Source organism: Aplysia californica, unplaced genomic scaffold, assembly GCF_000002075.1.
Source record: "Aplysia californica isolate F4 #8 unplaced genomic scaffold, AplCal3.0 scaffold00413, whole genome shotgun sequence".
NCBI classification, from domain to species: domain Eukaryota; kingdom Metazoa; phylum Mollusca; class Gastropoda; order Aplysiida; family Aplysiidae; genus Aplysia; species Aplysia californica.
Genome location: NW_004797683.1, coordinates 548,365 through 572,522, shown reverse-complemented (window position 1 = coordinate 572,522; position 24,158 = coordinate 548,365). Strand labels below are relative to the sequence as shown.

Genomic DNA, 24,158 nt, shown 5'->3' with positions numbered 1-24,158 from the left:
GGAGACCAATGGATTGTCATCTCATGTCATCTCATCTCATTCTATCTTATCTTATCTCATATCATTCTATCTTATCTCATGCCATCCTATCTCATCTCATTCTATCTTATCTCATCTCATATTATAATAAATAGCATTTATATAGCGCATAACCCCGCTCGACAGCAAGCTCTATGCGCTTTAACTATATTATTACCCCAGCGGACCACAGAACACTCAGAAACATTTTCAGCTTCCCGGGAAGCATACATCTCATCTGATCTCATTCTATCTTATCTCATCTCATTCTATTTAATCTCATCTCATGTCATCTATCTCAGCAGTGGTGCGTGAGCTGCGCAGTCTGCTGTTGCTGCGGCACGTACTTCTTCTCCACCAGCTGCTCTAAGGCCGCGGCGACAGCGTTGGGGATGTGGTCGGACACCATCTTGTGGCTGATGACGATCTTGTTGAAGACCTGGGGGTCGCACCACACGGCCGCATACTGGGCTTCTTGTCCGCAGATGGACCTGAGTCATAATGATAATAATGATGATAATAATAGTAATAATAATATTATTTAAAAAAAAAAAATATAATATAAAAAATGACCAAAAAATGGTAAAAAAATAACAAAAATATAATCATAAAAATAATAATTTAAAAAAATTAATAATGAAGATTATAATGATAATAATCATAATAATAACAATAACAATAATGACAATGAAAATAAAAATAATAATGATAATAATGACAATGAAAATAAAAATAATAATAATAATGATAATAATAATAATAATGTAAAAATAATAATAATTATAATATTAAAAATAATGATCATTAAACTAAAAATAAAAATAATAATAAGTAATAATAATAAGAAATACTATTTATGCTGCGCATTTCCATTTTTAAAAAAAAGCTCAATGCGCATTACATTCATAAAAGATACCACATTTTAAAAAATTAATGGACACGTGTGAACGTAAAACATAATATTGTATATATGTATATTACATGTACAAAAAATGTTCTATTAGAAAATAAGTCATGTGGTGAGCCTGGCAATGCATTCACTATAAAATGATGGACCTGAATGGGACAGATTTCATATTTCAAAATGATTTTATCGATTTGAAAGGTCTTTGGTCCATACATCCACACATTATAACATATGACTCAGCAAATACATAATTTTTGTGCAGCGCATCAGATAATTTACTTAAATTGGGGACAATACTGAATGGGACAGAACAGAGAACTGACAGTAGTTTGTTACTGCTTGTATTGGCAGCTTTAAAAAAACGTAAGAGTCTTACGGCACTTAAAACACAATAATGTCTTTTATTAGTGCTGAAGATTAGAGGTGACACAAGAAAGTAACCAACGCAAAAGAAGAGGAGAGATCAGGATGATAGATGTTTGATTAGAAATAGAAAGAAGGAGCAAACCACACCAGACCACCCACCAGTCAACCTCCCATGTCGGCAGTTTTTCATCCCACATTGACACAATTTAGATCAGGGGTCACAAACCCGCCGCCCAATCCATTGGACAATTGCGGACTATAGAAAAATATTTCGCAACCAATACTTGACATCAAAATCAAGGATTAGTTCTGCCAGCAAGTCTTTCCCCCACAAACCTTTTTGTCACAGTATTACCTTGAATTTTTACATTTTCATCACCTTTGGGCTTCTATAGCTCAGGTTCATGACAACTTCCCCTGGCATTGTTGATAAATTTTAAAACTTGATTTCAAAGTTGTAGACCTACTCTTTGAAAAAAAATACTTGAACAATGAACAAAACCTTTTTTTACGATGCTCGCGTTACATGAATCAGTTCATGCTCACTCAGACTCTACCGCCAGTGGCTCTGCGGTACCTTGAGTCTGAGACCTCTGATTCAGATCATTCAAAATGTAAGCTACTTCAGAGAGCAAGTAAAAAAGCAAGACCTACCAGTGGCGCCCTCCAAACACTCTCTCAGACGGCATCATTTCGATAGGATTTGGAAAAGAAACAAATTAATTAGTTTTTAAAATTGTTTAAAAATCAACTCACGACTCTTCAACTTCGAAAATGTGCAGGATTTGTCCGGCTGGGTGCAGTGGCCAGTTTGTCTTCATCACCTCACTGGCTTGGTTCTCTGCCATCCGCAAGGCCTCCTGAAAAAAAGATTGATAGTTTTTAATCTGGGTAAAGAGAAGCATATCTGTGCAAAAATGGTCATTTAAGCAGGGGAAAAGGCAAATAAGACAGACAGACAGAAAAAGCAGAAGGAAAGAAATGAAGTTGAACTGGGGGAACGAAACTAAGAAAGACTGAGGGAAAGAAAAGAAGTAGGACTGAGGGAAAAAACAGAAGAGAGAAAAGAAGTAAGACCGAGAAAAAGAAAAGAAGAGGGAAATGAAGTAGGACTGAGGGGAAGGAAAGAAAAGAAGTAGGACTGAGAGAAAGAAAAGAAAGAAAGAAAAAAATAGGCCTGAGGGGAAAAAAAAAAGTAAGACTCAGGGAAAGAAAAGAAATGGGAGTAAAGGAAAAAAAAGATGGAAAGAAAAGAAGTAGGACCGAGGGAAATAAAAGAAGTAGGACCGAGGGAAAGAAAAGAAGGGAAAGAAAAGAAGTAGGACCAAGGGAAAGAAAAGAAGTAGGACCGACGGAAAGAAAAGAAGTAGGACCAATCAGTGGTCCTCCTGGGAAGAGAGGTCATCGTCGTGTTTACACACGCCTGTCAATTTAACAACACTGCAATTGTACTGTCCATGTACTTCAGCCTTTATGAACTTTGATTCTCTATAATAAGATAAGATAAAGGAGGACACTTGTTCTTCTTAGCCTCACTGATCTCTCACATTTCTGTGATTTTAAGAACAAGAAAACATAAACAAATTTGCCAACCACTTACTTAATGACCAAAACTGAGAGATAATTCTCAGAATTACTACCGCACACAATATATGGAAAAGCAAAAAGACAGAAATAACAGAGGTTGAGAGAAAATAGCAAATCATGTATGAAAAATGAAACAATACCAAACAAAAAGCAAAAGAACAAAAAGCTTACTAATCTAATTCAAAATCAGACACAGGTGTGTACAAAATACAAGAGCGGTGCCCATAAAATTAGTTCCTTCTGTACCAATATGTATTTAATGTGCAAATATTTTTTGCTGTCCAGCCAAAAGAGACCCAGTCTGAGTTTCAAAGTAAAACAACATTTCTCAGAAGTCTGTTGATGGAAAGTAATACTCAAGACCAAATTGTTTGTAGATATTCTACCTTATGAGCCAAAAATTATCAAGAATCTCTCTAACTCTATTAAATCATAACAGTACAAAGATCATTTTGTCTCCTACGAAGAGAAAAAAAAAAGCATCAGAGTTGTTCAGTAAGAAGCAGATCCTTTTGAAACAAGTTTCGTACAGTAATGAACTGCTTCAAAAAACAGAACTCACACGTTCTGTTATATTTGCACGTCCCTACATAAAGATTTATCATATAACTTTTTGTTTCAAGTAAAAATAGTTTGATATTATACATCAAATGAAATCAGAAACAGAATAACTGTAATAAAGAACAGAGTGAAAGACAGTCTCCAAGGTCTATGTGAGTCTCGTTTCTCCACACTGTGTCGTGTAAGGACTACACAGAAAAACCTGTCACCGCTAAAACAAGGATAATGTGTGCAAAGAATAAAAATCCTTCAATTCAGTTAAAAAAACAGTTTTACGTTAGAGCAAGAATGTTTCTCATCTACTCCTCTTTACGGCAAGCCACAGAGCTACAACAAGTTCCATGCAGTCAACAACTAATTTGCTTCACAAAATTATTATTCATACAGGTGTGGAAGTTCCAAATAGATACTTTTTAAACACTCAAAAGCAGATTTGGTTTATTTGTTTGAGTACAGAGAAGCACACTGACACGATCAAAAAAAAGAAGATTATCAGATAAATTCCCATCCCGTTATAACTACAAAAAAGAAAATGCAGAAAAACTAAAGCAATTTTTATACCAGCACTTTTCTACCAGTGCCTCTTGTACCCCATGTAAAGCAAATTCAAGCAGGACTACTGTACACGTAATGAAGAGTCTAGGAAAAACATGGAGCATCACAAGAAGAGACACGTCACAAGAGTGAAACAAAATATTGTAAATTAAATTTCGATATAGTTCAAACACCTTGAGAGAGAATATTGCCCTTTACACCCAGCTATCAAAGATCATAATATACATCAGGCATGGGTAAGCGTGTCTGAGTCTTAAGATGGATTATACGATTCAGAAAATTGGGTGAAATTGGTTGAAATACTCGAGCTCTCAAAAGTGAGACTAAAACAGACACTGAAGCATATGTCACTCAAGGAAATTTCATGAGATAGAATATTAGATCTATTGCTTTCGGATTGGCCGCAAAACTGTTGATTTGATTTTCAAGATGGACCGTTCTGTTTCACTTTCTTTCTTTATTTAAAAAGAAATTTTTGTTTTAAAGGACATTGCCATCCACTATATTATATATAGAGGCCAAGACTTCATCTTCAAATAGTATCTGTCCCACTTTGGACTCAGCACATGGCCGAAAAGTCGGAAACCGATACTACACTTTGACCTTAGCCAAAAAGCCGAGAAGCGATGGTTTTGTCTTTATTAATTATTAACTCGCCGCAGGCCACATTCTTTACCAATTACTGGGTCGAATCGCCAGCTAGACTCAAACTGTTAGGCCCACAGGCTGCAGTTTACCCATGCCTGATCTTAAAATCTACATACTTTCAGCTACACAGGCAAAGGAAAACCAAGACCAAGATGACAAGACAGAGAAATATATACACCACTATGCGCTCACAACACAGACAAATGAAATATGACAACTACTTGACAGTCCAAAGTCCAATAGGTCGAGTCTCTCCTCTATATATGTCGCAGCACAACACAATGGAAAAAAGAAAAGGAAAAGTAACTTCCCTCTAGAGAGAAAACAATTTGCTGTTCTCGGGAGAAGAAAAATTACTTCATGCAGGCAAAGTTTGAAAAAAAAGGGGACTAATGAACATGCATTGCATCAGCACACACACACACAAAAAAAGACATAACACACAATCTGAAGAACTCTATACTCATCAAAAAGAATCTATCTATAAAAAAACAAAACATGTAAAACACCATAAGCATTACCTTGGTTCTATAACTGACTTAACACTACAAATGACTTCCACTTGGTTAATTAACCTTTTTGTGAAAGACATTTCATTTTAACAGAAGGATTATATAGGTTGACGTGATACCGTTAACTGACATAATTACAATTAGAAGTAAGCAATGCATCTACATAAATATGGCCGTCTCGATGCTGCATACGTGTTTAGAGAAGAACATTTGACCTGAAATCATAAACAGCTGGGAAGCAAAAACAACAGAGTGATGGTAAAGAACTAGAGTCTAGTTTAGCCTACCACTGTCAACCTTCAACCATTGATGATTTCTTAAAACAAGTACGTATTTGACTGTGAAAACTATTCCACTTAATACTCAGATATTCTGCTCACAACATAGATCACACAAGGGAAGGAAGCAACATCAACAGTCTTTATGAATATGACATCAAACATTCCCGAAATCAAAGAGAACCAAACTAAACTTGAAAAAAAAAAAGAAAAGAAAAAGGGGACAGAATAGGGACATTAGACAGACATATCACAACACACAAACTATTAGTTTTAAAGAAAAGGATATAGAAAGAGTTCCACATGCTTCAAGTGACAGGGAATATCCAGGCACATTTTTCTCTCGATGCATGCAAAGAACAAAGACAGTACCTGCAGAGTGTGGTCCTGAAAGCGGCATGGGTCAAAAGCCGAGAGAAAATTAAAACGTTCATTCAATATAATTTCATACAGCGAGTGCGTGTGATGTATGCTTTTGAATTTTCAGAAGAATGGGGAAAAAATGCAATCCTAGAATGTATTTTGACAGAGGAATTCATATCTCACCATATTATATGAAGCAGGCATAAGGGAGGAGAAAAGGTTGAGCATGTGTTTTGAGTTATGAATAATACATAAGTCAAGCTTGAGAAAACAGGCGTAGCCGAGCATGAGCACCCAATATTAAAAGATTTAAAGAGGAATTTTTACGAGACAAAAGTTTGAGGAGGAAAAACTCAGAGCTTCCTTCACTGCAAGACAGATAAATGAGTAAATATAGTACCCCCCCCCCCCCTTACCCCCAAAATCCCCATTTCCACTTTATCAAAAAAATCATAAATATCACAAAAGAAATATTTTAAACTCTTGGCTTAAGAAGAGATGCCTGACCTTTGACCAAAACAGCACTATCTGAGTCCGGGCCATGAAATTTGTAATTTACATCACAAAAAAACAAAAAACAACCACAGTTCACTATAGGTATTTTTAAAATCATCAAACCAGTGAAATGATTTGACATGGAAATCGGAAAAATCAGACATACACGGAAAACATACACCATAACATTTTGTTCAGAGAAATTGAAAATTGAAAGCACAAGAACAATAAAAGGTACCAAAAAAAACCAACAACCATTCTTTGTTTTACTAATACACACATTAGAAATTACACGTCATAGAATAAACATATTTGGGATAAGTTTTTGTAAATACTTATATATTCTGAATACAACAGCTAAAAATAAAAATGCTGCATTAGTTCACCGTCTGCCTATATGAAGCTTCCTAGGTGCATTACTTGGTTTGAGAAAAAGTACATCAACATAATAATCGTCATTGCCGGCAGGAAAAGAAGCAAAACAGACAGACAGAAGCAATAGAAGGAAGAAAGAAAAGTTGGACCTACCAGAGGCAGGCATCCTCCCACCACCACCCCTGGTGTACCATTTAAAAGCAGAGGTCTTTAAATCCAAATAAAATATCAGAGACATCTTGCTTCAACACAAATATATGGAGCTGATTGATCCATTCCTTTCAAAACTTGTTACATTATGACAAACACCCAAACTTATAACAAACAGACAGTGAAGTATAGAAATGAGACCCTTTTATAATACCACATCAAAGACCATAAAATGTATATGACAGAAATTAGTAATGATTTATCTTAGTAGAGTCAATGAAATACAGCAGTTAACAATGATTTATGTTAGTAGAGTCAGTGAAATACAGTAGTGTATCCCCTTTTTAATAACACCTCAAAGACCCTGAAATGAGTTTGACAGGAATTAGTAATGATTTACATAAGTAGAAGTATAACCAATATTTTTAGAATGTAAGCCAAGAGAAAAGTGATTATTTAATTAAGAATCACAAATGTAAGGGCAAGAGGACACGTTGTGATCAGAAGTCACCACACATAAAAGCAAGCAGAGCATTCAATTTTTGTTGCAATGAAAGTTCAAAACATACACTTGACAGTATTCAGAAATATTTATTCAAACACTTCTACTGGGTAAATCAAACTTTTAAAAATACTCAAAATAAATATGATGGCAGCAACCAAGACTTCTAATGTTATAAAAAGTTCATTTACTTTAAGTCCTTCTAAAAATTTTTGATAAAAAGATGACACATGGTTTTTCCTTCTCAGTCTGAGCATACAGAAAGTTGTCAGTATTTATCAATAAATGATCACCACGTCAAACTGACACTCTATTTGAAAAGATAGCAAATTTGTTCCTTACAACTGGAAATGTGAATCCAATACACGTAACAGAAAGAAAATAACAGGTAACTGTACACTTCATGATAGAGACAGAATATGACGTTAAGTTAACTCTTTAACCCCGGATTATTTTCCACATTTCGATGCAATTTTTTCCAGATCTCTTGAAACATGTATCAGGAGATACTAGCAAAATATTTATAAAAAGTCTAAAACTGCGTCAAAGTGAAAGAGGAAGTAGTTTATACATTTATCTAACACTTCCTAGCCAAAATAAATTAACGAGTATTCGGATTCGTAAGAGATTGCATCAGAATGCACCCTGCGATTTGACCGGACCGTGGGACCGTGGGCCTGTCCACTCAGGGGCCGGGCAAGTTTCACTGGATGCTCCCGTCATCACTCGGGGTTATAGAGTTAAATTTAGTAGCTTTAGTACGAGTTTTAGGGCACTTGCAATGCAGTTATGTCATATAAGTGCCGAAGATTAGGAAAGTTACTGAAGATTAACATACAAAGGAAAGGAGGAGAGATAAAGATGACAGATGTTTGATGAGAAAAGAAGGACCAAACCACCCCAAAGCACCTGCCGACCACCCATCGACGGACAACAACAGTCTCACCTGCAGAACTGTGGGTCGCTCCTCCATGTAGCGTGTGAGTGGTTTGTCTCGGATCAGCAGCTGAGAGGATCGGTCCTTGCTGGAGCTACGCTTACCACAGACCAGTCGTGAGCAGCCTGTCGCCAGAATTCGATACTGGAACAAGATCAGATTTAGCTTTATGCAGGGTTTTTTTTCCCCCCAATATATTGCAGAAAAGAGAAGAATATTGACACGGGGGGGGGGGGGGGGGGGACAAACTATGGAGGTTACCAGACAAACTATGGAGGTTACCAGTAGCACCCTCCACCCACCCCCTATCGACGATTGGATTATATTTTTTGTAAAAAACTCAACCTGGTCATGAAATAAGACACGTGAATTATACAAAAATAGGCAATATAACTTACACAGGGCGCTTGAACAAAAAGAAATTTAAAAAATAGAAAGGACAAAAGGGGAAACATGATATAACAGGTTGAGTCTTGTTTGTTTTGTTTTAGTAGAGGTTTTACGGGGCTCCCAACTGCATAAGGTCATATGAGCGCCAAAGGGTGGATATCAACAGAGAAGTCCTTACAGGGAATCGGGCTTACTCTGCTCACCTCTCTAGCTTCAACAGCACAATGTTTGCTTCGACTATCAAGGCACCCCGAAAATAGCGGGTCACAAGAGTGTGACAAACATAAGAAGTAGAGGAAAAATGACGATAGTAAGGATTAGGAAAGAAAAAGCAGCAGGTCCCTGTTGCAGTTCAGGCACATTTATGAGCATGACATTGATGAATCAGCCCATTTACAATTACAATTCTACTGAGCATGAGAACATGGTTAAGTCTATAGTAATCTTCTTTAAGATACTTTAACAGACAAACCTGCTTTAACAACCACCGGTCGAAGACAATTACGTGTACAAACAATCGATTCCCACTCCCCTCACCCCTTCACCGTGGGTTTTTCTATAATATAATGACACTGTCCAAGATGTCCACCTGTCTAAGGTGACTAATTTCCTCTTGACAATGGGTGGCTGTCTTAGATAGGTTCAATTGCATTTCACACAAAAGTCCTACCATCAAAATTTCCCTAACATCTTATTCATAAATATTACAGTCCTAGAACTACTCATATATTTATTCCTTTAAAGATGTCTTGACCCATCTTTAACTATTTTTCACCGCCATTCTTCCTCCTCTTCTCCATTCCCCCAACCTTTCCCCCACTCCTACCCCATCTCCATCCCCTGTGTGTCTATTCAGTCTTGCTGTCACATCTCACCTTTCAGTTGTAAGAAGTTAGTAAGTTTATTCAGTGTTTAAGGCCATTGGCCCACATCACAACATATAAAACGCTCATTTGTAGAATAAAATTTTCATAATTTAAAAAAGTACAGATTGCGCTCATATCTCTTATCATGGGTCAATCAAACATTGCATATTTCTGTCACTGGGCCCAGTCAGGCTGGGGGGGAATTAACAATTACCTTCGGGTAGTGGCACTCGTTGAGAGCTTTCAAAATCTTGACTTTGAGATCTGCCAGAGTCGACATGCCCAACCTGGGCACCAAATCTTTTCCCACCACGACAGAACAGACAAAGTCGAGAGCGTACTTGCTTGCCTTCGGGCTAGGGGAGAGAGAAGAAAGAATACGCAACATAAGATAAAGGTAAACTATGCAGAAAAGAAAGGACCAGAAAATGTTTATGAACTCAAAACTCAAACAGCACATCCATTAAAGACTAATAAAAAAAGTATTACATGAGAGAGGGAGAGAGAGAGGGGGGAGGGCGGGGGGAAGAGGGACAGAGAGGGAGAGACAGAGACAGAGAGATACAGACAGAGAGACAGAGAGAGAGGGAGAAGAGAGAGATAGTTTGTTCGTTTGAGTAAAGAGAAGCGAAAAAGGTAAGACAGTCAACAGAGGAAAAGTAAAGAAGTAGGACCTACCAGTGGCGCCCTCCAACCACCCCCAAAGAGAGAGAGAGAGAGAGAGAGAGAGAGAGAGAGAGAGAGAGAGAGAGAGAGAGAGAGAGAGAGAGAGAGAAAGAGAGAGAGAGAGAGAAAGGAAAGAAAGATATTAAGAGAGAGAGAGAGAGAGAGAGAGAGAGAGAGAGAGAGAGAGAGAGAGAGAGAGAGAGAGAGAGAGAGAGAGAGAGAGAGGCAGACAGACAGACAGACAGACAGACAGACAGACAGACAGACAGACAGACAGACAGACAGACAGACAGACAGACAGACAGACAGACAGACTCCTTAAAAAGAGATAGGACTGTAATGAAAAGTGCAAAAGCAGTAATCTTTAAAATGAAATTATCAGTCTAAAGTGGTTACTACTGATAGAGACAGTTTACACATCGATATGTCGGCTCCATACTTTCTCACTGTAACGGGCACTCCAGAAGCATTAAAAGAACCCTCATTGACATGCAACACTTACTTTGAGTATTTGACTATTGGTTTCTCTGCTTCATTACATATTACAGACATGCAAACAATACCTGAATCTTAACTCTTTATCTGCAAGCTGCTGCATTTTCAACGGTAAAGTAGTTTAATTTCATTGACTATTTACGAGGAAGCCCTCAAGCCACCAGCATAAAACATGCACACATGTATAATACATGTCCAAAATTCAGCAGTTTAGACATAACAGGTGTTTCTAAATATCAAATGACTATTTGAGTGTGTGTGTGTGTGTGTGTGTGTGTGTGTGTGTGTGTGTGTGTGAGTGTGTGTGTATGTGTGTGCATCTGCGTAGGTAAGTGTGTGTGAGTGTGTATGTATCTGTGTATGCAAGTGTGAGTGTGTGCATGCGTGCATGCGTGCATGCATGCCTGCCCGCATGTCTGCGAGTGCGCATGTGTTCGTGCATGTGTGTATATATGTAAATGTGTGCCTATGTTGACTTGCGTGTATTTCGTGTTTGTATATTTACCATACCGCAACAAATATCTCTTTGTGGAGATCAATAAAACATTACGGTATCCAATGTAATTTTATGCAGTAGTCACCTCATGAGGCCGCCCGGGGGAGAGTAGGAGAAACACATTAGGTTGGGGTACTCTTGTCGCAGCAGGACGGCCAACAACGCCGCCACCCCCGCCCCCAGACTGTGGCCCGTCACGACGAGACTCGCCCCTTGCTGGAAATACAAGAATTTTGGTATTAGTAAGAGTTTTACGGCATTTGCAGCACAATAAGGTCATATAAGTGCTGTTGGAGATTAGAGGTGCTGCAAGGAAGGGAGTAACAAACACAAAAAGGAGGAAAGATCAGTTTTAGTAAGAGTTTTACAGCACTTGCAACACAATTAGTTTTAGTTATAGTAGAGGTTTTACAGCGCTCCCAACTGCATAAGGTCATATGAGCGCCAGAACACAATTAGGTCATATAAGTGCCGAAGAATAGATTATGTGTTACAAGAGAGTAAAATACACAAAAAAGGAGGAGAGATAGAGACGACCAGATGTTTGATAGGAAAGAAGGAGCAAACCACATCATTTTTGTTTTAGTAGAGGTTTTACGGCGCTCGCAACTGCATAAGGTCATATGAGCGCCAGAAGATTAGAGGTGTTACAAGAGAGTAACAAACATAAAAAGGGAGGGGAGATAAGGACGATAGAGGTTAGATAGGAAAGAAGAAGCAAACCACACCAGAGCACCCGCCAACCACCTACAAACCACATCAGAGCACCCGCCAACCACCCACAGGAGGAGAGATCAGGACGACAGATGTTTGTAGGAAAGAAAGAACAAACCCCCACCACAGCACCCACAAACCACCCGTGAAATAGAAAAGGAAATAATATCACAGCCACTGTCTAAATTGTCCAAGACGGCCACCCGTTGACGAGGAAAAAAGATGTTGTCTTAGACAGGTGAACGTCCTAGACAGTGCCATTTTAATAATGTAAAAAAGACACCTCTATCCAGTTCTCCCTAGTGAGAGGCCATAACATATTTCCAAGTAAAATAAAAAAAGAAACACTTATAGACCACAAAATCACAGAATGTCCTCCAAGACATTATGATTACATAAAATAAAATGACTTCCAAAAAAGGAACACACTCATTCAGTTTTAAAAAGGACCCACCTGCAAATAGCTGAAGGCTGTGTCAAGAAGTTTCAAAGACTTCAGCTCTGACTCGATGTACTTGGCACAGTCCAGCATGGCCGAGTGGCAGAAGCTTTCTTCCACACCGGGGATGTCCAGCGGAGCACCCACCGCCCAGATGTCAGTGAGGGCATCCTAGGATCACGGACAAAGGAAAACTTGTATGTCAGGGCAAAAGTGTCAATTCTATACCTCGAAAGTCAGATGTCGATTCCATACCTAGAATGTCAAATGTCAGTTCCATTCTTCAAATGTCAAAAAGGAGAGGAGAGAGAGAGAGAGAGGGGGACAAGAGAGAGAGAGAGAGATAGGAGAGAGAGAGAGAAGGAGAGAGTGAGATAGAAAGAGTGGAAAAAGAGGTATAAAGTGGCATGTCAGATGTCAATTCCATACCTCCAATGTCAATGCCCATACCTAGAATGTCAAATGTCAGTTCCATTCTTCAAATGTCAAATGTCAATGTCCATACCTCAAATTTCAACTCCATACATCAAATGTCAATGCCAATGTCCATACCCTGAATGTCAAATTTCGATTCCATTACTGAAATGTCGAATGTCAATGTCCATAACCCGAATGTCAGATGTTAATTCCATACCTCCAATATCAATGTCCATATCTCAAATTTCAATTCCATGCATCAAATGTCAATGCCAATATCCATACCCTGAATGTCAAATTTCGATTCCATACCTCAAATGTCAAATGTCAATGTCCATACCCTGAATGTCAGATGTTAATGTCCATACCTCGAACGTCAATGTCCATACCCCGAATGTCAAATGTCAGTTCCATACCTTGAAGTTTAAGTAAAATGTTTAATGTCTATAACTCCAAAGTCAAATGTCAATTCCATACCTCGAAATGCACTCTATTGACCTGATGCAGTCGTAAGTGATGTACAAATGTTACCACGCAATACTTCGAATAATTTAACTCTTTCTGGTTCACATTCTTCGCCTAAAATAGCCATCCATCAGTGCCACTTTCTATACACACAACAGCATTCCAGCCTTCACATTCTTAAATGGTAGGTATAGTACGTTGGTAATTCATTCAGCATTTAAAGCCATTAACCCTCATCACACAAAGCATACAGATTTTACAATTACAATTCACATTCCTATGCCGTGAATGGATGGGAAGTAAAAATAAATTTGCGACTGCTGGCGCCTGCTCTGACACACTTTCCTCACTAGAAATGAAAACAAGACTACAGCTTTAAGCCAGCGATCTCTTTTTATCACAGCCAAGCTTAGCTTTCCATTGTGGAGATATATACGCTGTGGAAAAAATGAGACACCCGTCCAGCTAGTTCAAGCTTGGTTAAATGATATTGCTGTACTTTGTTTTTTGGTCCGTTGTGATACCATGTTGAATAGAAAAGGGTTAAAGTGTTGTTTCTCAACATGAAGGCTACGATATGGCAGCTGCCTTTACTGTGGCTGTATTGTCATGTAACGATGTGTTCTGTGTATACTCTTTTTATGTTTTAGTAAGCGTTTTACAGCATTAGCAATACAATAAGGCATAAGGTCGTGTAAGTGCTGAAGATTAGAGGTGTTACAGGAAAGTAACAAACACAAAAAAAGAAGGGAGAGATTAGGATGACAGATGTTTGAGAGTAGGGAGAGAGAAGGAGAGAGAGGGAGAGAGAGGAGAGAGAGAGAGAGAGAGAGAGGAGAGAGAGAGAGAGAGAGAGAGAGAGAGGGGAAAGAGTGAGGGATAGATTAGAGAGAAAAGAAAAGAGCGAGAGAGAAAAAGTGGTAAAAAGAGGTATAAAGTGGAAGGTGTCCGAAAAATCCTTTATTACCTGTAGAGACAACGTGCCTCTGATGCTCACTACAACAGCATTCTTCTCTCGATCTAGCACAACGTAAAAGGGAATTTGCTTAAACTGAAATACAGAAGTAAGAAAAAAAATTATAGCGAAACTTCTCTCAATCTAGCATAACATAAAGGGGAACTAAACATTTTTTTAGTAGAGTTTTTATGGCGCTCGCAACTGCATAAGGTTATATGAGCTCCAAGGGGTGGATGTCAACAGAGAAGTCCTTACAGGGAATTACACTTACTCCCCTGACCTCTCTAGCTTCAACAGCACAAAGTCTGCTTCGACTATCAAGGCACCCCGGAAATAGTGGGTCACAAGAGAGTGACAAACATACAAAAGAAATGGAGGAATATGATGATAGTAAGGATGAGGAAAGAAAAAGCAGCAGTTCTGCGTATGCAGTTCAGGCACAGTTATGAGCCTGTCATCGATGAATCAGCCCATTTACAATTTTACTGAGCATAAGAACATGTTAATGTCCCCCTTTGGGAATGGCCTAAAGACACTTCAGTCAGTAGCACTGCCACTCGATGGGGAAATGAATGCCTAAGACTACACAACAAAAAAGAAAAAAACAACTTTGTAAGAAAAGGAAATAAAATAAATTAGACTGTACAACAAATGGAAAAAACAAACTTGTAACGAAGGGAAAAAGAATATCAAAGAGAAAATACATGAGAAAAAAACACCATTTCATGAAAGTTTCAAGACTACACAACACATATAAAAAAACAATCTTGTCATTAGAGGACATAGCTGAAGATATTCAACACATAGAAATAACTAGCTGGGCCCCCTTTCGATGAAAGGAATGATCGGTGCATTAACATCAACTGAATATCATTGGCTTATTATATTTACACTCTACTGGAACGGAGCAATAAATCTTGAGAGAAAAGTGACACATGTGTTTCCAAGTTGCCAAATATGTAATAGATGCATAGATTGATTCTCTATTCCGCTTTCTTGGTTGTACAGAAGCGTGCTGATTGTTCCCAGTAGCAAGAAAAAGAATTTGACAAAGGAGTCCAGAAAAAGCGATGATGGGCATCAAACGAAAGGATCACAATCGAATTTAGCACCAAGTAAAACAAAAGAAAACATGAGGCTCGATCTATATGGGTCACACACTTAAAATAGAGCTCAGTATTGCCCGACAATGCGTGATAGTATCAAACGGAAGTACGACTTGAAATAAACAAACTTGGCGGATTTTCTAAAATTACAGAGACAGAAGCATCAGCCTACAAAAGCGATCGCTTTTTGCAGCAAAACTGTCTCAAAACTGAAAAAACGAAGGGCGTCATGATCTGGAGAATATTTTAAAGAATCTTTTGGCGAAAACTGCATGTCCATTGATGCAGCCATTAAAAAGCCTTTTGAATAGCAAAATTCGGCCACCACAAATAGATAATAAATAAATAAATAAAAACAAACCAAGTCGCGAAAGGAAAAAGCTAAGACTACTCAACAAAGAAAAAAAAAAAGATTTAAAAATTACCCGACCTTTTCAAGAAAGAAAACAACTAAGACTATTCAACACAGAAAAAACCCCAAATAACCCAACCAACCTTGTTATGAAAAGTGACATAAACTATATCTTCTTCAGCGATCCCCGACAATTTTTTTATGGCGGCCGTGTTGCACTGGCAGATGTTGTCTCGGAGAACGCTGTTTGATTTGCGGATACAAGCACAACACCTGGAGAGAGAAAAACGGTGAGGGGAGGTGAACATGGCCTTCCTTCGGTTGATAAACGGGCTGGTGCCAACTGTTTTTACATAATTACACTTTGCGGTCACTTGCTGCAATAATTATAATGCGGTGGTCAAAATGATTCATTCCGGTCACTTGACGCGTTTGTGCGACAGGCCGCGAGAAGTCCGTTGCAGTCACTCTCCTGGCTGGTTGACCAGATGGGGGTATTTTGTACCTGCTGGCTGTGTGACTGCAAAGTGTTAATGAGATGAATATTTAGAGAGATTTTCCTTTGGTCAGAACACAACGTACTGTTTGAATGTTACTGTCATATTTCATATTGCAAAGCGCTCAGAGCCTGTGTCGGGGTTGAGTGCTATATAAATGCCCTATATTTTTTATTATCATTCTCCACTTAAGATCAATTGAGAAAACTTTCTCAAAGAAAGTAGAGAGTGAGAGTGTGTGTGTGTGAGGAGGGGAGGGGAGGGAGGGGGGTAGGTTGATTTGCTCTTTTTAATACAAGTATAAGTTATTAGTTTAGTTGGTGCTGTTGTCATTGTCGTAGTTGTGATTGTTGTCATCATCCTATTATTCAGACAGAAAGTCATATCCCAGCAGAATATAAAGCATTACATTAAGGTAATTGACAGTTGGTGCAAACAAACAAAAATTTGGTTTAGATGATGAAAATGAGTAGGGCTTTTATCAGTTCTTGGGTAAAGGTTATTGAGTGGGCTTAAGTATGAGAAAATAATGATGGAAGTACTACATCTCATTTGCTATAGATTTACAGATTTCTGAAACCATTGACCATTTTTTGTTTGACATTCAAGGAAATGATCTATTGAGAGGTAAGAAAGAACAGTCAAGGAGTATTAGTGCCAGATAATCAGTCATTTTAATACCATAAAAAAATAGTCTGTGAAGCTAGAACTGCCGACAAGAGCACGAAAAAGAAGATTTAAATATTTACAAGTAGAGCGAGCAACTGACTGATATTCATATCCCCTTTTTGGTTCTTCTTACTGTTAAAAATATCACTGTATTTACTTACATTCTGATAAGTCAAAGATTCTGATCACCCAAAAGTGCTCCCAAAACACCAGAAACGGGAAAAGAAAGGCCAGAGTTGAGAGCCAACTGATTTACCTGAATTTTGTACTGAGACGGCAGAGTCCAGTCGTGAGGTGTTGGTACATGAAGAATGGCCACCCGTAACTGCCCATGGCGTAGCGAAAGAAGTGGTTCATGTTGTCTATCTGCATAAAAAAAAGAGTACATCCCGCAATAGACTAAAGCTTTAAATAGAAATATTGAAACTGAGCAAATCATGCATGAAAAGGTTAAAACAAAGTGCAAAAAGAAAATCGAGAAATACAACATACTATTACCGTAAATAGCATTTAGCATTTGTATAGCGAAAATCCCCACTCAACAGCAAGCTCTATGTGCCTTACAATCTATACTATTACCCCCGCAGACCTGATAGCATTCTGAAACAATCTCAACTTCCTGGGGAGAAAGCAGCCATTTATAAGCGCTAAAACACTAACATACCGTACCGACAAGATCTTTCGCTGTCTATGGCCGGGTACCCGTTCCCACCTGGGTGAAGTGAGGAAAATTTGTGTAAAGTACTTGGACCCCCGCACCAACAACCTCACGATTACAATTAAACAATACATTTCTTGAAGATGCACAAAAGAAAAAAAACCCCCAAAAAACCCCACCGTCATCCAGCTTTTAGGCTGTGGCACAGCAGCTCCGTTGTTGAACACGGGTAGGGATGGTCCGTTCGAACTTGATCCAACTGTGACGGTGTTGAGCTGATCGTCCTGTTCTACCTGGTCCTGCTGTACAAGGACTAGACCAGCCACGATGTCACTGGGCACAAGGTCAAGGTCCTACAGGATTCAGACGACAAACCGCATTTATATTTTAACTATTTATTCATTTATCTACAGTAAATATTTTATAGCCCTACAGACACAATTTAGATTATTCAGGAGGTGGGCATTCTTCTATCTATCAGGAAACTAATTCAATGTCATTCTCCACCATCTGATAATTCTGGGGGTGAGGGAAGGCTATACTTTACTTTCGCAGAAAAATCCAAGCGCTTCATGAGGTCATATTGAGAGACTTGATTGAGTGTTCGTCTGGGAGAAAACAATGGCTTTTACAATTGAATACTTTATTTTATTGAATTTACATCTAGGAAAGCACACTGACTTTGAAATAAAACCCAGTTTCAAACACACGATAAAAGTGCCGTAAAAGCACAGTTAAAATATCATGAACCCTTCCCACTGAACAGAAAAATTTACAACAGCATCATTCACATTCATACATATGTTCATTATAAATTAGATTAAAAGCATCATTCGTGTTTGAATACCCATGACCTAATTACCAGTAGTATCTACAATAGTGCCACCATTTACTGTACAAGTCTCTAGAAGGATGCAATATTTTCTTACATGAAAAAAGTCGGCAACAAGTTTGGCAACATCCGAAAAAGCTTCTCGAGTATCTTGACTGAAAGAAATGCAGCAGCACATACAACGGCATCTGAGAAATCAAAGAGAAAACAAAAAAATAAGTTTTTAATTGAAACGACCTACGTGATATCCACAGACATAGCACTGATCTTTGAATTTTTTTAGTGATCAATAACAATATTATAAGGACTCTTTGCATGGAGCCACATATAACAAGGGTGGGCAGTAATGGATTTGACTGCAGTGAGATGTCAATGAGAGAGATCAAAATCTTTTCCTTGCATGTAATGTCCTTTGATACTGACAAAATCTTAATCCTCCCCTGAGAATGCAATCTAACATGGTTGTAGAGATCCACCAGTAAGTGTTTTGCCACATTATGATCCTTTTCCCTTATTTCAATTATCGAAACAAACAACCATAAAACATCACTGTAAAAAAAAAAAGAAAACTTTAAAATACAAAGAATCTGATTGTTAACAATTGGCTCTGAAACATTTCTAAAACAAAGTTTGCAGCCTGCAAGTATATTAAGAGGCTGGGAAGGATGCAAAAAGATCTAATCTTAAATGCTGTAAAAATGAATTTCAAAACTTAATAGCATAAATCACATCATAAGAGCCCTATTTAAAATGCAGTAAGTTTGAAAAACTTAAACTCCCTGTTTGCGAGGTAATAATTTAGAAAAAAAAAAAATGTCTTGATAGTTTTTCTGGGCAACTCATTTACAGCAACAGTCAGAAAGCAATACAAATATCTCTCTCTTGTTCAATACAACAATCGTGTTTTTATAATTCTTCAAGAAGTCTTAGGGTTTTTAAAAAATGTTTGTGCCACAAACCTGTTCTCCCAAACTTTGGATGCAGACACATTGCTTACGGACAAAGACTCATCTCCTTGCCCACTCACTCTGCAAGTGACCGCACTCCTACTCTTGGCAGATCCCACCGGGTCGAAGGCCATCAGCACCGAAAACATGACAAGACCACAAACCAACCATGAAAAGATAACGGCAGCCCTGGCAGTTACCACAACAGAGTAATCACATATGTACGAGTGTCCAAAGGCCCAAAACGTGGACAAACAGACCCAAACAAACTCTGGCAAGAACAAAAGCAGCTTCGCATACAGGCACTTGCAGACATGCCGCCGGGGGTAAGCGTTTTTTATTGATCCCTGTCGAAGAAAAAAGTACAAACTTAAGTTTGACAAAAAAGGACAATCAAAAAAGAAATTGACAAATAGGAATAAATCATTCAAGTTACATAAACTAATTATGCAAGACCAACAAATGATGTTTACCCCATCCGTACGCCCTGGGGTCATTTTGTACCCCCCGGGTTGTATTCCTCAGATTTTAGAATACTTCTAGTGCGAAGATCTCTTTGAAACTTTCAGTATTTGTCAAAATTAACTGCTATGCAAAGCGTACAGATCGGATTAACGAGTAAATGTCCTCTTTGGAAAGTGGTGGCACAGAGTTCCCCACGTCGTGTGGATACGATAATAAAACATGATGTACGGATAGGGTTTAAGACTGTTCTAGTGAAACTCTTTTCTAAATATCTGACAAAGACTTGTGTCACTTATGTTAAAATTATTCAAATAAAAGCAGAATCATCTCACTCAATTTTCTTTTACTTTTAAGATATGTTAATTTCACTAGGGGCTTTTTATAGAATAAAATATACTAGAGATATATGAGGACTAATATATAGCAGAGTCTGCTTAGAGGTCTGCAGGACCACCAAATTTTCTTCAGTTTGGCAACGTTTTCAGTTTAGAGAGATTGCTTAATGAGTGAAAAACAAAAATCTGAAATTAAAAAAAAAATTGGTTTACTGCTGTTTTCGGATTAACTGTGTTTCAGTTAAGCCGACTCCATTGTATTTTGTTTTCAAAGGTATAAAAAAACAAAAACAAATCAAAACACATAATGCCAAGCACAAACAGGACAAAACAAAAAGGCAATTTTCTTACCTGCATGCTAATATACAGCAAGATTAAGCTGGATATTAACCCCAGAACATTCAGCACTAACGTGCCAATGTAGAAAAACCTCAGAGTATGACCATAACTGCATTCAAAATCATCATGATGGATGGAAAGAATGATGATGAGTGTCAGGAGCCTGAAAAAGACAGACATAAATAAACACTTAACCCTTCCAGCCATGCCACTTTTGTGCATTCCCTAATCCCAGTCCCAGTCAATACAGCAGTATTTCAGAAAAACAGGCATGCATTCTAAAAAGTGATGTAGTATCTTTGTATTGTAATGAGGTTTAGATAATTAAATAACAAATAACATTGTTTAAAGGTAAACGAACAAATATTAGGAATTTAAATAGGTTCGCTAATATCGACAAATGCGCAAATTTGACACCACCCGAAACTGAGAATATACTTGGGACGGTGGGAGGTACAAGCGCTGCTGAAAACATAAGTGCATGGGGCTGGAATGGTTAAGTATGACCATCCTCATTTTTTTTTTTTAGTAAAGCCCTCGCAACTGCATAAGGTCATATGAGCGCCAGAAGATTAGAGGTGTTACAAGAGAGTAACAAACATAAAAAAGAAGAAGGGGAGATAAGGACCATAGTTGTTTGATAGGAAAGAAAAAGCAAACCACACCAGAGCACCCGTCAACCACCCATCATCCTCTGCATCTTCATGAAATAAGATTATAAGACAAGATAATACTTTATTATCCCAGAGGGAAATTTTTCTTGGCTGTACAGGACCGTAAAAACACATGCACGTTTACATAAAAAATCTAAATTATATATTACTCTCATTAAAATTCAACATGAAAAGAGAAGTAAAGCTGACAAAATGTACATATCACATCAGATGCATCATTCAACTACATGCAGGAATTTGATTACAAGACCTTTGGAGTTATAACTCGTAGATACATACTCTGATAAACTCATAATTAACTGAAGCCGAAACTGGGGAAGATGAAGGCCTGTTGTAGCATGGACAAGGGCACCAACAGACAAACAGAGTAATCTTCAATACACATACAGAAGAGAGAGAGAGAGAGAGAGAGAGAGAGAGAGAGAGAGAGAGAGAGAGAGAGAGAGAGAGAGAGAGAGAGAGAGAGAGACTAAAGAGAAATAATAAAAGAAGAACTCTTTCTTAATTTATTGGTTCACTCTCCAGTGGCTTTAAACATTTCACAATAAAACAAAATAAAACAATTTGGCAGCTTACACAATAGCATGTTTCAAACGTAAGTGTAAAATATCTTGAATTAAGGATTAAAACAGTGGGGCACACCCCCTGTAACCCCTCAGATTTTTTTACATGAAGCTACAGTGAGCACCTAGCACATCTCTGTGATTGGCCCAAATATAGATGACGTATTTCCGCCTTCTATTTTTGTCGTCTTCAGGGGTTTCCCTCCCCAGTAAACCAGATCTCACCAGAGACAATGTGCAAAAACATACACTGTCTCTGATCTCACAGTGGTGGGCCCGCTTTGCATGTGTGTGTGCGCGCGCGCACGCACGCTTGTGTGTGTGTGTGTGTGTGTGTGTGTGTGTTTGTACAACTTTGAGGAGAAGGTAAATTTATGGAACGAGAATTGCGGAAATATGTCATCTATATTTGGACCAATCACAGAGGGGTGCTAGGTGCTCGCTGTAGCTTCATATAATTTTCTTTTACCTCCCCAGGTGGGGCCCCCCTGAAACCCCTAGGTTGGTCCAAAACACGCAAATTACTAAGCGGTTAGACAAAGTGTGATACAGCTCGAATAAGAACAATCAAATATTTCAAATATTCGTGTTCAGCCCATCAATATTTTGTAGAAAATGAACAACTGAGAGTTCAGCGTGAAACGAGAGCTGTAAAAGAATGGACAGTCGAACCTGCCTTAACGGAAACCAGTGTAAAACGGAAACCTGTCTTAATGGAATCTCCCCGATCCCCCCTTGATGAATTCCTCTTTAATTACTGATAAAACGGAAACCTGTCCAACGCGGAAACAGAAAGAAATATCTGCTCCCTTCCGAGGGTTTTACCTAAGACGGAAAATGCTTTGCCCGCTCAGGCCTGATTTGAAACAAAACTCGCAAGTTTGGTTCTGTCCACCAGCTCTAAACTTTTAACATCGTGCCGCCAGGCGAGGAAGGGGAGTAGGGGTGCAATTTGGGGGTAGATGTTACCCCATCTATGTGAGCCCTGAGGGATGAAGACGGTCAGGGTAGTGTGGGTGTGAAATCTCACGAGTGTCAGTGAAAGTGCTCGAGTAGGGAGCCACCAGGGAAACTTTCCTGGGTAGCCATAATTAAGCCAGAGACAGAGGTGTGAAATTAGATTGACCAATTCCAGCTGCCCTGATCATACGGCCAGCCGAGAAAAGAGTTCCTCGAATCATTGTTACATGGCAGTGAGGGGTCACATTGGTTGACTGCTTGTTACACCGATGGGTGGGGCTAAGGGTGGAAGCAAAGGAGATCATGTGCAAACGTTTCTGTTTTTAATAGGTCAAATACCGTCAAACAGTTAAGGAGGTCCTATGAAATGCAAGTACTGGCGGTAATGGGATAAGTAAGACTGACGCATGTCATTATCAGAGAGGATAGTACTTGTTGAGGCGTGTCGTTTTGAATACTGCTTGCTGACTGGGTTGGCCGGGCCTTTGAAACCCCCCTCCATCTCCCCCCCTGAATTCCCCTGTCTAAGACGGAATTTTTTTCTGGCTCCCTTGCGATTCCATCTTACACAGGTTCGACTGTTTACCGAAACGAAGTGGCTAGTCGTACTTAAGTACGGGGAGAGTCTAGCCGTACTTAAGTACGGCTAGACTGCCAGTCTAGCCGTACTTAGATCTAGGTTTGGCCCTTTCGACTCAAGCCTGTTTAGTACACAGGTCTCATTAGATCTAGATCTAGTAATTATTCAGGTTCAAATACATGCAAGTCAGTAAGGCATCTTTTGGTTTTGTCTGAAATACAAATACTTTAGGCATTGCAAACTAAAAATTTCATTTATAATTCAGCCATCAATATTAAGTACGGCTAGACTGCCAGTGTAGCCGTACTTATCTTAAGCCCTATTAATATTAGAAAACAGGAGGTTTAAAATACATGCACTGTCATTAAGGCACCTGGTTTCGTCTCAAATGTAAATACTTTAGGTACTGCACACTAAAAATGTATATTTACAATTCAGTAGGCCTATTTTTTGTAAATGGTCAGTCTAGCTATCATATTATATTTATATTAAGAATAAGTACGGCTAGTACGGCTAGAGCCAGCCGTCATTAAGTACGGCTAGCCTCTTCCTTACCGAAAGGTGAATTACGGGCAATTCCTGGCTGAGAATAAAATAAAATTACTGGAACTGTTACCAAAGAAATAGCTCTAATTTGCACATCACCGACATCCAACTCAAACACATGGGTCATGGCCAGAAATGAGAAAGGAAACTGGGAAACTGAAACAAGACCAAGAAGTCCTAGTTTAGTAAAGTGTGTAAAGTACGTAGCGTAGCTAGATCTATTACTTTTACCATGCTATTCTAAGTACGGCTTCTCCCGCACTCGAGAACACAAAGTCATCGCTGCTGACAGTCCATCGTCTGTTGAACAGCACGAGTCCCGGCATTTTGTCGGCTTGGTGAACACGCAATGGCACAATACTATTCTACGTTGCGAAGAGGAGCCATGTTTGTTATTGATATGATGTGCGAGTGTGTAGTAGGCTTAGCAGTGTGCTGGTGTTGTGTAGGCCTTGCGTGACGCATGGTCATGATT

The 24,158-nt window shown here is 38.7% G+C and overlaps 1 protein-coding gene across 3 annotated transcripts; it reads right to left on the bottom strand.

Moving 5' to 3' along the window:
• Positions 1 to 300: 300 nt before the first annotated feature.
• LOC101850826 (diacylglycerol lipase-beta) lies at positions 301 to 24,157 on the bottom strand. 3 transcript variants are annotated; one of them, XM_005104294.3, is made up of 15 exons: positions 23,915 to 24,157; positions 20,373 to 20,523; positions 19,234 to 19,568; positions 18,372 to 18,462; positions 17,622 to 17,795; positions 17,041 to 17,150; positions 15,762 to 15,891; positions 14,170 to 14,253; positions 12,336 to 12,491; positions 11,253 to 11,383; positions 9,725 to 9,866; positions 8,264 to 8,398; positions 5,805 to 5,819; positions 2,048 to 2,151; positions 301 to 509 (listed from the first exon to the last, which is right to left on the bottom strand). In XM_005104294.3, exons 1-15 carry the CDS (start codon positions 24,007 to 24,009, stop codon positions 317 to 319), a joined length of 2,046 nt encoding a protein of 681 aa, XP_005104351.1. In that variant the 5' UTR covers positions 24,010 to 24,157; the 3' UTR covers positions 301 to 316. The 3 variants fall into 3 exon arrangements, with proteins under 3 accessions (XP_005104351.1, XP_005104352.1, XP_035827192.1); XM_005104295.3 differs by lacking the exon at positions 5,805 to 5,819; XM_035971299.1 differs by lacking the exon at positions 5,805 to 5,819 and having other exon boundaries at positions 2,048 to 2,148.
• Position 24,158: the final 1 nt, after the last annotated feature.